At 33.2% G+C, this 17,975-nt stretch overlaps 2 protein-coding genes across 3 annotated transcripts; both read left to right on the top strand.

Annotated features, from left to right (window-relative positions):
• Nucleotides 1-8,393: 8,393 nt before the first annotated feature.
• Nucleotides 8,394-14,143, top strand: them6 (thioesterase superfamily member 6). Its single transcript, XM_051124628.1, is given in 4 exon segments — nt 8,394-8,464; nt 9,994-10,498; nt 13,702-13,776; nt 13,778-14,143. Coding segments are annotated over 4 exon segments (621 nt in total). The 5' UTR covers nt 8,394-8,462; the 3' UTR covers nt 13,817-14,143.
• Nucleotides 14,144-14,440: 297 nt separating this feature from the next.
• On the top strand, nt 14,441-17,975 carry si:ch73-52e5.2 (protein THEM6). Of its 2 annotated transcripts, none has more exons than XM_051125738.1 (3): nt 14,441-14,484; nt 14,894-15,398; nt 17,162-17,975. In XM_051125738.1, the coding sequence occupies exons 2-3, from the start codon at nt 14,898-14,900 to the stop codon at nt 17,267-17,269; spliced, it is 609 nt and encodes a 202-aa protein (XP_050981695.1). In that variant the 5' UTR covers nt 14,441-14,484; nt 14,894-14,897; the 3' UTR covers nt 17,270-17,975. The 2 variants fall into 2 exon arrangements, with proteins under 2 accessions (XP_050981695.1, XP_050981685.1); XM_051125728.1 differs by lacking the exon at nt 14,441-14,484 and adding an exon at nt 14,497-14,624.

The following is a 17,975-nucleotide window of genomic DNA, read 5'->3' as shown; positions in this document are numbered from 1 at the left end:
CTTATCTGTGCACGTAATCCCAGTTGGGCTCTTTTGATGGCTGCGTTATTGTTTATATATGGGTCGTATTAACCTCGAATGGAGCAGGGGAGAGGGAGATCAAGGCGAGCTGACCCACATTCACATGCACTGGGCATGACGCATGCATGTGTTCTGTGAGATTGTATTGTAGTGTTTGTTTGCATTTGCTGGGCGTGTAAATACCCTCAGGGCCATGCCGGTCCATGTCGACCCAGATCAGAGTAATTACACATCAGAGACCTGCGTCTGGAGTAGATGAGAGATTTGCTTCACCACATACAAAATAAACACACATCGGTTCATATGCTTCATTTTTCTAGACGGCTTAAAACAACCGCTGTTCCAAAACCAAGAGAGCTGCTTATCTGATTTTTTTATTTTAAGACATCAAACACAAGCTTCCAAGACTGAATTCTGCATTCCATAATAAATTGGACAGACATTCCATTTGATGTTTCTGACCTCTGACCTCTGACAACAAAGGCATTATGTGTGGATAATGAGTTTTGGAAATTGGAAATTCTAGACTTACCAGGTTAAACTGAATGCAGCAAACGGAATGTATATTTCACAGATAAGAGTACACTGCAAGAGAAAAGAAAATAGATCAATTTTACATTTAGAATGTATTATATATATTTAATTGGGGTTGGTAAAATCTGACATCGTATTTGAAAGAGTCGTCTATGCTCACCAAGGCCGCACTTACTTATCAAAGATGCAGTAAAACTGTAATTTTGTGAAAAGTAAAGTAAAGTTTAAAAAAACTTAATATATCTATCTTAATATATTTTGAATGCAATTTGTTCCTATGATGCAAAGCTGAATTTTCAGCAGCATTACTACAGTTTTTAAGTATCACATGAACCTTCAGAAGTCATTCCAATATGCTGATTTGCTGCTTAGGGAACATTCCTTATTGTGCTGCTTAAAGGAGAAGTCCACTTCCAAAACAAAGATTCACATGTAATGTACTCACCCCCTTAACATCCAAGATGTTCATGTCATTCTTTCTTCAAAAAGAAAGATTTCAGCATTTTCTCCAATAATGGACTGACCCCCGATTTTGAACATCCAAAATGTTTAAATGCGGCATGTCATTCTTTCTTCAGTCATAAAGAAATTTTAAAAATACAATTTAAATCCTTTTTAATCTCAAACGCTCATTTTGTCTTGCTCTGCCTGAACTCTGTGTATTCTGGCTCAAGACAGTGTATGTCGAAAAACTCCAATCGTATTTTCTCCCTCAACTTCAGAAATCATTTCAAAATCATCCTAAATCGCTGCAGAAGTACTGACCCAGTCTTTGCAAAGTGAACATGCAAAGAATATCAAACACCCTTAACAAAAAAGGTAAAACAGCGATATAGGACGATTTTGAAGTTGAAGTTCAAAATCGGGGCACCATATCAGTTAGGGCTGCAACGATAATCGCACGATGTCGTGAGGCGCGTTTAGTCAATGAAGCCGGTACTTTGATTAGTAGTAAAGCTCCATCACGTGCGTTCAGCTGGAGCGGCAAGTAATACACAGAGCCGTAAAGCACTGACAAGCTACACCAAAATCGCGATTCGATTTTGCGTGCGATTTTGGCGTAGCTTGTCAGTAAACGCGCCTCACGACATTGTGCGATTAATCGTTGCAGCCCTAATATCAGTCCATTATATGGAGAAAAATGCTGAAATGTTTTCCTCAAAAAATATAATTTCTTTACGACTGAAGAAAGAAAGACATGAACATCTTGGATGACATGACATATGTGAATCTTTGTTTTGGAAGTGGACTTCTCCTTTAATATTTTGGTGGAAACTGTGATTTAGGGGCCAACCAATATGTGTTCTTCAAGGCCGATGCCAATTATTACAGATCAAGTAGACAGAGAAGCAATATTTTGAACCGATATATATGTCTGGTGTAAAAATGAAAATTAATGTCAAAATCAAGAATAACAAGGGCTCAAACAAGGGACAAAAACTTTCTTTAAATGCTTTTAAATAATTTTATCAGCAAAATGGTTTTGAAAATGACCGATACCTATAATCGTAAAAATGCTTAATATCGGCGTTGATAATCAGACAAACTCTACTGTGATTACACTACCATTTAAAGGGATTAAAAAAAAAGAAATTAATTATTTTATTTAGCAAGAAAGTGACAGCAAAGACAAATAATGTTACAAAAGTTATAGTTCTATGCATCAAGAAAAAGACTCAAGACACATTTCTTACTATTAGTAATGTTGAAAATAGTTGTGTTGCTGTGTATTTTTGTGGAAACTGATTTTTGGAACTCTTTAATGAATAGAACATTCAAATAAAACAGCATTTATTTAAAAATAGAAAATCTTTTGTAACACTGTAAAAGTCATTACTGTCATTTTTATCAATTTAATGCATCCTTGCTGAATAAAAGTATCCATTTCTTTAGAGAACGTGTAATGCAAAATATAAAATACATATACTCTACTAGTCAAAAGTTTTTGAACAGTAAGATTTTTAATGTTTTTTAAAGTAGTCTCTTCTGTTCCCCAAGCCTGCATTTCTTTGATCCAAAGTACAGCAAAAAAAAAAAAATAACGTTTTAAAATATTTTTACTATTTAAAATAACTTTTTAAATAGTAAAAAATAACTATTTTAATATATTATATTATATATATCCATATATATATATATATCTATTATATATCCAGTCACATGATCCTTCAGAAATCATTCTAATATTCTGATTTACTGCTCAAAGACATTATTTATTATGTTGGAAACAGATGTGTAGATTTTAGAAATAGAAATCTTTTGTAACATTATAAATGTCTTTATCATCACTTTTGATCAATTTAAAGCATCCTTGCTAAATAAAAGTATTAATTTCTATGTTCCCCCCGATTCCAATTATAGGCTTTTGAATGGTATAGTGCATAATGTTACAAAAGCAGTTTATTTCAGATAAATTCTGATCTTTGGATCTTTCTATTCATCAAATAATCCTAAAAAAAAATGTTTTAAATATTGATAATAATAATAAATGTTTCTTGAACAGCAGATCAGCATATTAGAATGATTTCTGAAGGATCATGTGACACTGAAGACTGGAGTAATGATGCTGAAAATTCAGCTTTGATCACAGGAATAAATTACATTTTAAAATATATTCTAATAGAAAACAGTTATTTTAAATAGTAAAAATATTTCTGTTTTTGCTGTACTTTGAAACAAAGAAATGCAGGCTTAGTGATGATGAGACTTCTCTTAAAAAAAAAACATAAAATCTTACTGTTAAAAAACTTTTCACTGGTAGCGTATACACGGATGTTTACTTCATATTTAATTCAGTACAATTAAAATTAATTTATTAATTAATTAAACACATTTTCACCCAATATGTGTGCCTGTTTGTTCCAAAGCAGTTACTTATCAGGACTTTAGGCTTTGCATTAGCGTTCTGCCTTTTGTAAACAACAAGGATTGGCCCACTAGGTTTTGGAACAGAACAGAACAGCTGTGCCTGTAAAGTACAAAATAGTCGCTATACGAGCTGTGAGTGTGTAAGTGTGCGTGTGAGATTGTGCATTTGTTTTGTGTCCATAGGCAGAGAGGTTTGTAAGGATTATTGTACCACTGAATTGAGAAAGCGAACACGCTTTTACCCTGGAGAAAGAGGTGGGCCATGACTAAAACAGCTTTGAAGGATTACAGCATTGAAAAAAGACATATTTTAGAAAGAAAACATGAGCAATGGTGTATAGACAGATGTTTTCTTTTTCACTAATCTTTAGGGGGTTGGGAAGGGATGAAAACAACAGCTTTAGCACAACAGCAATGCTCTATCACACAAACACATACACACACACGTTCAGACATCTGTCTATGTTACTGTCCGCTTGAGATCGAAGGGTAAGCAGATTAGACTGATTAAAGGAGTAGTTCGCCCAAAAAATGAACATTTAGTAAAATTTATATCCTCAGACCATCCAAAATGTAGCTGAGTTGGTTTCTTCATGAGAACAGATTTGGAGAAATGTAGCATTACATCACTTGCTCACCTGCTGTGAATGGGTGCCGTCAGAATGAGAGTCCAAACAGCTCTATAAAAACATCACAATAATCCACAAGTAATCCACACCACTCCAGTCTATCAATTAGCATCTTATGAAGTAAAAAGCTGTGTGCTTGTAGGAAACAAATCCACCGTTAAGCCATAACCGTTGCTTTGGGATAAAATATGAGTCAATAATCATAATAAATCATCTAATCTGATTCAGAAGAGAAATATGCACTGTTTAAACAGTCCAAAGCAGTTCTAAACAAATACGTGGGTGGATTTTGATCTGAGAGGACAACAGACGATGGACTTTTTCACTGGTGGAAGCATTATTATGGATTATAGACTCATAACTTATTTTATCCATTTATTAAAGTTAAAACATCTTAATGATGAATGTGTTTCTTACAAACATGCATCTTTTTACATTTATCTTTTAAGATGTTGGCTTTCCATGGGTCTTAAAAAAGTCTTAAATAGGTTTTCTGTGAATTAAGGCCTTGAAAATATCTTAAATCAGAGCAGCAGTTTTAAATTTATATGTGACCCTGGAGCACAAAGCCAGTCTTAAGTAGCAAGGGTATATTCGTAGCAATAGCTAAAAGAACGAGAAATACACTGTTGGGTCAAAATTGTTGATTTCTCTTTTATGCCAAAAATCATTAGGATATTAAGTAAAGATCATGTTCCATGAAGATATTTTGTAAATTTCCTACTGTAAATATATTAAAACTTCATTTTTGGTAAGTAATATGCATTCCTAAGAACTTCATTTGGACAACCGTAAAGGTGATTTTCTCAGTATTTTAATTTTTTTGCACCCTCCTAACAAACCATCCATCAATTGAAAGCCTATTTATTCAGCTTTCAGATAATATAAAACTCAATTTGAGATTTAAAAAAAAAAAAAGTTGGTTTTGTGGTCCAGGGTGATATATGATAGTGGCATTAATTTTCATGAGGGATTTTTTTCTTGGTGTTTCATTTTAAAGTGAAGCAAAAGCGTAATTTCTGTGCTGCATGGCTTAGGTCGCTCAAGAAGAACTTGTCCTTTTGATTGTTTTATAGTAATAAAAATAATTTAGTTCAGTTAGAGAACAGACAATACAATTACAACTGAACGTGAACGTTGGATTTTGAAAAGCCTGTTGACTTCTGCCATTTATCTAAGGTGATAGTGGAAGTTTCATATTTATTTGTTTCCACGGTGTTTGCTGATTTTTATTTATTTAAACTGTGTATTTTTGTTAGTATATATTACATCAAGCTTTCTTATTCATTTTGCTAATAAACATTCTTTCTTATTTATTTGGTTACACAGTGTTTTCTAATTTTCAGTTTTGTATATCCATTTAAAGGAGAAGTCCACTTCCAGAACAAAAGTTTACAGATGATGTACTCACCCCCTTGTCATCCAAGATGTTCATGTCTTTCTTTCTTCAGTCGTAAAGAAATAGTTTTTTGAGGAAAACATTTCAGCATTTTTCTCCATATAATGGACTGATATGGTGCCCCGAGTTTGAATTTCCAAGATGCAGTTTCAAACGATCCCTAATGCAGTTGTAAATAATCCCAGCCGAGAAAGAAGGGTCTTATCTAGCAAAACGATTGGTTATTTTTATTTAGAAAATACCATTTAAATACTTTTTAATCTCAAACGCTCGTCTTGTCTAACTCTGCCTGAATCTGTGTGTTCTGGTTCAAGACAGTTAGGGTATGTCAAAAGTTTGGCTAATTTAAAAGTGAAAGTAAAAGTACTTTTACAAACTTCTTAAAACCAAAGAAAAGTGAAAAAAAAGAGGGAAAACTCAAACAAACTAAAAACAAACAACTGCTTGACACCGAATTGTCGCTAATTTGAAAGTGAAAGTAAAATGTGCACTGCGCTTTTACTGAAGGAAAGCGAGGAAAAGATGGAAAACTGAAACAAACTAAATTGCTAGACGCTGAATTGCTGCTAATTTGAAAGTGAAAGTAAACCTCAAACTATACTTAGAGAACATATTGCTGTATTGTTTTCCCTTAATTAAAAAAAAAAAAAAAATCCCTTAAATTTTCTTAAAAAGGTTGGTCTTAAAAAGGTCTTTAAAAGTCTTAAATTTACCCTCATAAAACCTGCAGAAACCCTGGTGGACTGGAGTGGTGTGGATTACTTGTGGATTATTGTGATGTTTTTATTAGCTGTTTGGACTCTCATTCTGACGGCACCCATTCACTGCAGAGGATCCACTGGTGAGGAAGTGATGCAATGCTACATTTTTCCAAATCTGTTACTTTGAAGAAACAAGCTTGTCTTACAATACATCTTGGATGCCCTGAGGGTCAGTCAATTTCACACACATTTTCATGTGAACTATTCCTTTAATGTCGTGCGCTTTCATCTGCGTGTAGTCATACGGTATTTCATCTGTCGTGAAATGAATGTCCTTCACCACTCATTCAACGCAAACACTCACAACCCATCAGCACGCTCGTCTGTAAATACTCCTTATTGCCTTTCAGCAGCGATCCCTCAATAGACTCATTACTATTTCAGAAACACATTGCACCACAATCGATACATTTCCATTAGCGTGATGGACGACTGTTTTTCAAAATGCTCTCTTGTCTCGACAGAATCGCAGGATGGCGTTTATGAGACGCAGAAGTGTCGTGACTAATGCTTTGCTCTTCATACAACGTCTGTCTTTCTGGAATTTTAGACCGTTTAACTTCAGCCGATTATTCACATTCAGACACGCTGCAGAGCCATTATTTTCACGTTAAAGCCTTTGATGAATTCATGTGGTAATGCCGTGTGTGAAAGGAGGACGGGGGAAGATGGCTACAGTAATTTTCCATCTCTTTCAGATGGTCTGAAGGCCTGTTCATCCCTCTCCGTCACTGACAATGCCAGGCTCAATCTCCTATAATTCATCATTCATATTGACTTACAGGACTTCTCAGAGGACACAAACTGCAGCCAACGCAGGAACTAGTCCAGCGGATATGAATACCTGAATTCATAAAAAGACAAGGAATCTTTAAAACATGCTAATTTTATGCGTCCCACATGCTTCCCTTAATTAAATATGAAAACACACAAACGGCCTGCTATAGTTTTTATATAAACAGCCATTCACAACATGAATCCTGTGAGAATCTTTTCAAACAAATGCAAATCTGCTCATGCTAGCTTTTCTAGATAGGTGTATCCAGTTTGAGAAGTTACTAATTAATGAGCTTTAAAACAGTATGGCTATATTAGTAACAGCATAGACCTACTCTTATGCAGTATAAACAATGTGTACATACAGACTTTTTTTTATTTATAAGAATATAATGTGATTACAGTATAATCAGAATGTACAGTATAAACAGCACAGGAAGAGGAATGATGCATCCCACAATGCAATGCATTCAACATAAATGTTGATGAGGAAACTATAATAAATTCTTTGATTCATTATCTGAAAAGATTTTACACAAAATTAAAATAAAACAATTCTTTCTGAGAATGGAAGTGGCTATAGGTATTATTATTATTTATGATCTGTGAATTATTATTTAAAATTACTATATATTATTTAAAATTGCTCATCAAATATTTTATATATTATTAAATTACTTATAATATATTTATTATTTTTAATTTTAAAATTACAAATATTATATATATAGCATATAGTTATATAAATTAAAAAATTATTTTAAAAATTTTCAATAATATACATAATATCTATATATCTACATTACAAATATTATATATAACGTATAGTTATATAATTATATAAATTATAATAAATAATTATTTAGAAAAAATATTTTAATAATATACATAATATCTATATATCTATATCACAAATATTATATATAGTTATATAATTATTTAATATTTAAAATAATATAAAAATGTTTTCATAATACATATAATATCTTAATATTTCATTAAATATTAAGATATATATAAATTACAAATATATATAGCATATAGTTATATAGTTATCTAAATTATAATATTTATAAAAATCTTTCATTAATATACATAATATCTATATATCTATTACCACTATTATATAGTTATATAATTATTTATTTTAAATAATATAAAAAATATTTTCATAATATTTTAATATTTTATTATATATTAAACATAAATTACAAATATTATATATGTAAAGTATATATGCACTCAATTTATATAATTATGTAACTATAACTAGTTATATATATAGTTATATAAATTATAATAAATACTTATTTATAACAGTCTTTCAATAATATCTATCTATTTGTTACAAATTAAAAATATTATAAATGTAATAAAGAACCGCCTTGCGTGGCGTCATATTTAGGGGGCGTGTCATCGTGCGTTCAGCCCGGCGTAACGACGTAAAGCAGCGGCTAGTAACACAGCGTGGACATGTAAGTACAGTGTTTGACGCTTTCGCAACTCTTAATTTAGTTCCGACGGGCAGTTTATGTCCAATTTATCGTTTGTTGTAAATGCGAAACTGGTTTGGCAAAGGTTTAGTCAGCTGTCACAACAGATTCTGTTTAGAAAACAACTCTGATTCATACCACTGTAAACACTATGAAAGCACTCAATAGAAGTTCAAAACAAAATCAAACGACGATTTATTAATAGTTATAGCTTTATCCTTAAAAGACGAACTGAGTTGTAGATATAGTGTTGTAGATTTAAATTTAAATTCGTAAACTTAATCAAGCGTAAACTAAATGTATACTTGAATGAGCTTCGCTTATTATTGTTGTCGTATTATTATTGTCTATTTATCATTTTCCCCCAAATACATACTCTGGTGTTTTACTACTGAAAATGCGTTTATTAAAATCAGCCCAAAAAAATCACTAACGTTACAACGTGTTCACAAACCAGCCTAACTAGTTCTACTTGAACCAGGTGGCAAAAACCTGAAAATCTCAGAACCTCAAAAATGACACCTGAGTGCAAACAGTTTAGAAAGTACCCGCAGCATAGAAAGATATTGTTATTTAGTACTGACATCTCAGATTGTTTTTACAAGTGAGATACTGACAAATAACATGCAACTTATTAATAATAAAACAGAATTTTAATAATAAAACTAAATAAAAATGCTGTTTAAAAGTTTAAGATGTCATTGTTCACTGTTGCTGATGTGGCCTGTCAGTTTCCCTTGCATTTATTTAATTTTTGCTGGTTTTCTGAAAGTTTTGTGAAGGTAAATAAGACTTTTAAGACCAAGTAATTTAAGAATTTAGGGAGTAAATTGAATGGAACACAACACAATACAATACATCAATATGGTCTCTAAATGTAAATTGTCTTGTATTAGCAATGCTTCACGGTTTGAAACAACTTCCAACAGATCTCCAATACTTTAATTCAGTTAAATGAATGAACAACCTTGGGGTTGCACAGCTCTGCTCTCAACCACTAAAATATGGAAATAACTTTTACTGTACTTTGTGATCACACGGCAAATAAGCAATGTTCATCACTATTTTTGTCTTGTTTTCCAGTGCAGATGTCTTAAAATTTGTATATCTTGATACATTTAGCAAACTGACATAAGTCTTGTTTCGTGAGAAGTGAGTTTGTGATTAAAACAAGAACACTCTGCTTAATTCAAAAGAAAAACAAGTTTCAATGCTCCACTTACAGATAGGCTATTTCTTGTTTTAACCATAAACCCCCTTCAGTTTCTCAGAAAACAAGACTTCATATGTTAATTTTGCATGTCAAGTAAGGAAGTTTAGATATTTGCAATTTTGCACAGTGCATGCAACATTGCCACATTTAGTGCCATTGGTTTATGAATTAAAGATATTCTGCTCTGATTTAAAAACTTTTTAGGCCTTAATTTGTGCAAGGGTGAATTAAGACCCACGGAAACCCTGTGTATGTCTCTTGTATATCCTGGCCTCAATTTCACTCCTTTAAATTGCAGGGAGGACACACTGCTGTGGATTGTGGGTGTGCTGTTACTCCTGTTCTGCAGTCTGGATGTGTGGTATTATTTACGAGCAGCGTTTGTGCTGGTCAGGGCCTGGTTCCTCTCCCCTGTATTTGACATCACAGCAGAGCAGACCGCCAGCGGACGAGTCGTACTCCATGACGTTGATCTTTGCCACATGAACAACGCCCGGTACCTGCGCGAGTGTGACTTTGCCCGTTTCTCTTTGTACATGCGCAATGGGGTGTTCAAGGGTGTCAGAGCTCTAGGGGCCACCATGGTCGTTGGGGCAACTACCATCCGCTATAGACGGCCGCTGTGTGTTGGTGAGGCATTTGAGCTACGCAGTCGAATCGTTACCTGGGACGAGAAGTCATTCTACGTGGAGCAGCGGTTTGTGTCTTGTAAAGATGGGATGGTGTCGGCTGTTATGTTCTGCAAACAGAATGTCCTGCGCAGCAGTCCAGACAAGATCCTGCAACACCTGTGCAAGAGAAAGGTGAGCTGCTGTCATAGATTTGCTAGCTCTGGTGGTCTTTGGTCGTTTTAGAATGTTTTGAATTTTTAAATTTTTGAACTTCATTGGAATGTTATGAAATGTTTCACATTTGTAGCACTTGCTATAATATTATATAAAGATACAAAAAATTGTGGACGTGATTTGAAAAGGCTAAGAAAGTCTGGTTATAAACACAGAATTTCATGATACAGTGTCACAACTCTGAGAAAAAAAAATCTGAATAACAAGATATAATGATGAGAATATACCCCCCCTAATATTTACCCTTGCAATTCCGAGTTTAAATCTCACAATTTACAAGTTTATATCTCGTAATTCTTATTTCCACTGGAATAAAAAAAAATGCAAATGATAATTGCAGCTTCATTTTATTCCACAATTCTACTTATTATTATTATTATTATTATTTTTATTATTTTTATTTTTTTTGCAATATCTAATTATATATATACAGTGAGGTCAATAAGTATTTGATCACCCTGTGATTTTGCAAGTTCTCTTACTTAGAAATCATGGAGGGGTCTACAATTTTCAGCATAGGTGCATTTCCACTGTGAGAGACAGAATCTAAAATTAAAAATCCGGAAATCACATTGTATGATTTTTTAACAATTTATTTGTGAATTACTGTGTCAAATAAGTATTTGATCACTTGAGTCAAAAAAATTTAACATTTGGTACAGAAGCCTTTGTAAACAATTACAGAGGTCAAACGGTTCCTGTACTTCTTCACCAGGTTTGTACACACTGCAGGAGGGATTTTGGCCCACTCCTCCATACAGATCTTCTCTAGATCTGTCAGGTTTCGGGGTTGTCGCTGAGCAACACGGAGTTTCAGCTCCCTCCAAAGATTTTCTATTGGATTTAGGTCTGGAGACTGGCTAGGCCACTCCAGAACTTTGATATGCTTCTTACGGAGCCACTCCTTGGTTTTCCTGGCTGTGTGCTTTGGGTCATTGTCATGTTGGAAGACCCAGCCACGACCCATCTTTAATGCTCTGACTGAGGGAAGGAGGTTTTTGCCCAATATGTCACAATACATGGCCCCGTTCATCCTCTCCTTAATACAGTGCAGTCGTCCTGTCCCCTGTGCAGAAAAACACCCCCAGAGCATGATGCTTCCAGCCCCATGCTTCACTGTAGGTATGGTATTATTGGGATGATACTCATTATTCTTCTTCCTCCAAACACGGCGAATGGAGTTAAGACCAAAAAGTTCTACTTTGGTCTCATCTGACCACAGGACTTTCTCCCATGTCTCCTCTGGATCATCCAGATGGTCCCTGGCAAACTTCAGATGGGCCTGGACATGGGCTGACTTAGACAGGGGAACTTTCCGTGCGATGCAAGATTTTAAACCATAACGTCTTAGTGTATTACTGATAGTAGCCTTGTAAACGATGGTCCCAGCTCTCTTCACTGCATTGACCAGCTCCTCCTGTGTAGTTCTGGGCTGATTCTTCACCATTCTTAGCATCATTGATACCCCACGAGGAGAGATCTTCCGTGGGGCCCCAGTCTGAGGGACATTGACAGTCATCATTAGCCTCTTCCATTTTCTGACAATTGCTCCAACAGTTGTTCTTTTTCACCAAGCTGCTTGGCAATTGCCCCGTAGCCCTTTCCAGCTTTGTGAAGGTCTACAATTTTGTCTCTTGTGTCTTTTGACAGCTCTTTGGTTTTGCCCATGTTGCTACTTAGACTTTAGCTGATTGTGGGGTGCACAGGTGTATTTATGACAGCTAACAACCTCAAAAAGGTGCTACTAATTTAGATTCATAAGCAGAGTGTAGCTGGACTATTTAAAAGCAAAATAACAGGTCTTTGAGGGCCAGAAATCTGGCTGATAAGCAAGTGATCAAATACTTATTTGACACAGTAATTCACAAATAAATTGTTAAAAAATCATACAATGTGATTTCCGGATTTTTAATTTTAGATTCTGTCTCTCACAGTGGAAATGCACCTATGCTGAAAATTGTAGACCCCTCCATGATTTCTAAGTAAGAGAACTTGCAAAATCACAGGGTGATCAAATATTTATTGACCTCACTGTATATATATATATATATATATATAATTGTCAGAAAAATATTTTATTTATTTGTTTGTTTGTTTATTTTAAAAAAAAAAATCACTGTGTAGTGGAAAAGAGCTACATTTTGAAAATATTTAGCTTTTTTTTTGGTGCATAATCTACAAATCAGATTCAGTGATGTAGTCTTTGATAATGTCTAAATGTATATCCAAATGCAACTTTATAAAAATAATTAATTCATTATTAAATATTCTTATAGGCATTGGAACACACAGCCCTATGTAAATGATGTTGAAAAACCTTAAGCTTTTTGTCACTTAGAGATGAAGTGTGAGGGAAAACCAGAGGGTTAAATTAATAGTTCACAAAAAAGTTATAATTTTTATACATTACCAAAAGTTTTTTTAAAAATATTTTTACCATTTTAAAATAGCAGTTTTCTATTTAAATATATTTCAAAATGTAATTTATTCCTGTGATTTCAACGCTGAATTTTTTTGCATCATTACTCCAGCCACATGATCCTGCAGAAATTATTCTAATATTCTGATTTGCAATTATTATTATGTTAAATACAGCTAAGTAGAATTTTTTTTTTTCAGATTTCCTTGCTTCAGCATCATTGCTAAATAAAAAAATAATTATGCTGACTCTAAGCTTTTGAATGGTATATAGTATATAAAGTTACAAAACACATTTTATTTTAGATAAATGCTGATCTTTGGATCTTTCTATTTATCAAACAATCCTGAAAAAAAGCAACTGTTTTAATTATTAATAATAATAAAAGTTGTTTCTTGAACAGCAAAACAGCATATTAGAATGATTTCTGAAGGATCATGTGGCACTGAAGACTGGAGTAATGATGCTGAAATTTTTGCTTTGATCACAGAAATAAATTACATTTTAAAATATATTTAAATAGAAAGCAGTTATTTTAATTGGTAAAAATATTTCACCAATTAATTTAATTTGGATTAAATAAATGCAGACTTGGCAAACAGAAGAGACTTCTTTAAAAAAAAAACATTAAAAATCTTTCTGTTCAAAAACTTTTGACTGGTAGTCTATGTTGTTCCAATCCAATAGTAATTCCCTTTTTGTCAAAACACTGAAGTCTGACATTTATTACCTGACTTTCTAGGTTGAAGTGCCAGAATTTCCTGAAGACCTGCAGCACTGGATCAATTTCATCTCAGCCAGCAGTAAAGCCTTGAGGGGGGGAAAGTCAGCTCGATGATAAAACTAAGAATGAATGACGGCTCGCTGCCTTAAATGAACTTTTATGAAACTGGTTTACAAAAACAGAAGAACATTCTGATGCACATACATTAATGTCTCAGGTGTCTGGATACTCCAATGCAAAATAAAAATGTGAGCTCTGCTGTAATCTAAAAGTCTAATTCATGGTGTGTTATGTCTGGGGAAAACTAAGACTGTGAATATGTAAAAATAACAATGGAGAACAAACAAAAAAATATTTTCTGATGTATTTTATGCTGTATTACTGCCACTGACTGGACTTGAGTGTAAAGCATTAATAGGAATATAATAAAACAGTTAAAATGTATCTGCAACTTCGATTTTCTAATCCTTTTATTTTGATTTATTTTATATTTGGTAGATTACATGGCTCAATTTCAGTAATAACTTCTATCCAAAATAGTATATTTCTGTTTAAATGACATGCAAAATATGCCTCTGTATACAATACATTTGAAACAGGTCCAACATGTCCAAGTAGCAGCAAAAACTTATATTTTCAAATAAACAAATGATATTTTGTATTGGAACGCAGATGGAATTCTGGCGTCACGCCGTTCGTAAAGCGGCCTGCTGACGTAGTCACGTGTCCTCGTTAAGCCAATCAGAGCGCAGTTTCTGTCTGTGCGGAAGTGCGTGAAGCCGGTTTTCGGGTGTCAATCGCGTGAGTAACAAGGATATCATATTTGACTATAGTATTATCGTGCATATTAATAAATGCACGTCGTTTATCAATTCACAAGTGTTAAAACTCAAACCGGTCTATTTGGGATAGATTTCGTTGCACGACCTTGTCTATGATCTGTATGTGAGATCTGATATTTAATCTAAATATTGATTTTTGATTCATTTCCCATATGAATGAACGATGTGACTTATATTTGCATAGCGATCTTTAAATAAATATTTATAATTTTCAAAAAAGACGCAATAATATCTTGCGTGTTATTTTATAGCGACTAAAGCCGGGTCACTCCTGTTAATACCATAGAAACTCACTAAACCCGGTTCTCCACGTGATCTTTATGAATTATTCATGATGTGAATAATTAATCATCTTCACTGTGTAACAGAATCATGCTGCTGTGGATTCTGTCCGGGTCTCTGGTTCTGTTCGGCAGCTTTGACGTCTGGTACTTCCTGAGAGGCTCGTGGATGGTGATCAAGTCCTGGTTTCAGGGTCCGGTTCGAGATGTTCTGGCCGAGCAGGTGATTAACGGACGGGTTCTGCTCCACGACCTGGACTTTATGTGTCACATGAATAACGCCCGCTATCTGCGAGAGTGCGACTTCGCCCGCTACGCGCACTGCACCCGAAACGGGCTCTTTCTGGCCGCCCGGGCGCTCAACGCCACCATGGTGATCGGAGCCACGACCATCCGCTACCGGCGCTCGCTGGCGTTCGGCGAGGCGTTTGAGCTGCGCACCCGGATCGTGGCGTGGGATGAGAAGTCCTTCTACATGGAGCAGAGATTCGTGTCCAAGACAGACGGGTTCATTTCTGCTGTCATGCTGTGCAGGCAGAATGTTATTCGAGGGAATCCACAGAAGATCTTAGATCACCTTTGCAAGAGGAAGGTATGCATTTGTATCTTTTTTGTGGATTAAAGCTGTGCCCCACTCCCTCCCAAACTTTTCAAACCCCCAAATATGCTCATCCTTGTGCAAGAGACCCCATCCTAAAATATAGTATTGTAGTGTTATATCTATTTATATATTTTATATATTTACTTGTTTATTTGAAATGTTATTTTTTATATTAGCCATTTTTATTTATGTAATTAAATGTATTAATTTATGTAGCTTTTAATATAATTATTATTTTTTAATTAATAAGTTTGAATTTTTAAATATTGTTTACTTTTTACATTTTTTGGACCCCCAGATATGCTCATCCTTGTGCAAGAGACCCCATCCTAAAATATAGTATTGTAGTTTTATGTCTATTTATATATATTTTTTATTATGTTTTTTATATTAGTCATTTTTTTACTTATGTAATTAAATATATTAATTTATTTAGCTTAATATATTATAGTTATTTTTTTAATTAATAAGTTTGAAAAATGTTTACTTTTTACTTTTTTTGGACCCCCAAATATGCTCATCCTTGTGCAAGAGACCCCATCCTAAAATATAGTATTGTAGTTTTATGTCTATTTATATATATTTTTTATCATATTTTTTATATTAGTCATTTTTTTTACTTATGTAATTAAATATATTAATTTATTTAGCTTTATATATTATAGTTATTTTTTTAATTAATAAGTTTGAAAAATGTTTACTTTTTACTTTTTTTGGACCCCCAAATATGCTCATCCTTGTGCAAGAGACCCCATCCTAAAAAATAGTATTGTAGTTTTATGTCTATTTATATATATTTTTTATTATATTTTTTGTATTAGTCATTTTTTTACTTATGTAATTAAATATATTAATTTATTTAGCTTAATATATTATAGGTATTTTTTTAATTAATAAGTTTGAAAAATGTTTACTTTTTACTTTTTTTGGACCCCCAAATATGCTCATCCTTGTGCAAGAGACCCCATCCTAAAAAATAGTATTGTAGTTTTATATACATTTATATATTTACTTATTCTTTTGAAATGTTTTTTTTTTAGTCATTTTTTAATTTTATGTAATTATTTATTTAGTTTTTAATACAATTGTTATTTTTTAATTAATAAGTTATGTATGTAATCTAGTTTTATATATATTTATATATTTTATATATTTACTTATTTATTTTAAATGTAATTTTTTATTTTAGTCATTTTTTTAAATTTGATGTAATTAAATGTATTTTCTTTTTTTTATTATTATTAATATTATTTATTTATTAAGTTTAAAGTTTTTATTATTTATTTATTTATTTATTTTATATTTGGACCCCCACATATGCTCATTCTCAGGCCTGGGACCCTTTTTCAAAACGTTAAAAACCAGTTTAAAAACCCAATATATACTGTAAAAAATATATACCATTTTATTATTTTTTTGTTATGTTTTTATTATGCTACATTATTACATTCTTTGTTCTCATTCTTAGTTGAATTATTTTATTTTATTTTTTGTTGTATTTACTGTTTAATGTAGTATTTATTTGAAATTAAATGCATATTATTTGAATATTTTATTTTATATAATTATTGTTTACTCATATAATGGCCCCCCCTAACCTGATGTCTCTCCTCAGGGGCCTGAGTCAATATGCTGTTCAGGGGGCCCAGAAACCATAGCGGTGGCTCTGGACATGTAATATGGTAAATCCATGGTTTTCTTTGAGGTATGTTTCTGTTAGACTAACATACAGTTTTTGTGTCTCTGATCTAAAGGTGGATTGCCCAGAGATTTCAGAGGATCTTCAGCACTGGATTAGATTCATCTCTGCTAGCAGTCAGGCTCTGAGAGCCGAGAGCGGACTGGAAGACAAGACCAAGTGATCATTTCAAAGACTCTTACCGTAAGCCTTCCTTCTGCATGTAAGTTTCCCGTGACGCTAACCTTAATATCTCAAAGTGTTGGTTTTAAAGTTGCGAAAGGGTTTTGTGACCCAGAACCTGTGGCTGTTGGCAGCTTCAGTGTTTACCCCACTACACCAGCCCTTCATGTAGTTTATTTGTTTAAAAGTATTACAACTTTATTATTGTATTGACAAAATCCATTTCAGAAACTGCTAGAAATATGACTGACAAAACCAGAGCATGAATCTCTGTTGAAAAGCAGAGTGCATGAACGAATGTTGAAAACTTGACTCTATTGACTTGAACGCTAGGAGCTTTTGAACACTCCAATGACCAAATACGCACATGAATGAAACAAAAATCACTTGGAAGGGATTTGCACTGAGTACTTTAATAGTATAAATGATTGATGAGCAGTGAATTCAGACAACTGTGTTGTTTTATCATATCACTTCATGGATTTGATGTACTGGTCAGATACTGTATGTTAATGTAGTTTCATTATTCCAGTTATTCCAATTTGAAACTGAAACAGTTTGTTATTGTTGTTATTTATTAAAAGGGAACATTTATTTATTAAAATATTTTTTCTGAGATTTGCATAATTTCTTTGAGAAGAGTCTGTATGTAAAGTAATTTAAGCACCTGTAATGAAACTTGAAGACTTGCGTTATGAAATAAAGTA

The sequence above is a fragment of the Labeo rohita genome, chromosome 2 (genome assembly GCF_022985175.1).
Source record: "Labeo rohita strain BAU-BD-2019 chromosome 2, IGBB_LRoh.1.0, whole genome shotgun sequence".
Lineage (NCBI taxonomy): Eukaryota > Metazoa > Chordata > Actinopteri > Cypriniformes > Cyprinidae > Labeo > Labeo rohita.
The sequence above is the reverse complement of the archived record's forward strand: the minus strand, read 5'-3'. Positions and strand labels throughout refer to the sequence as shown.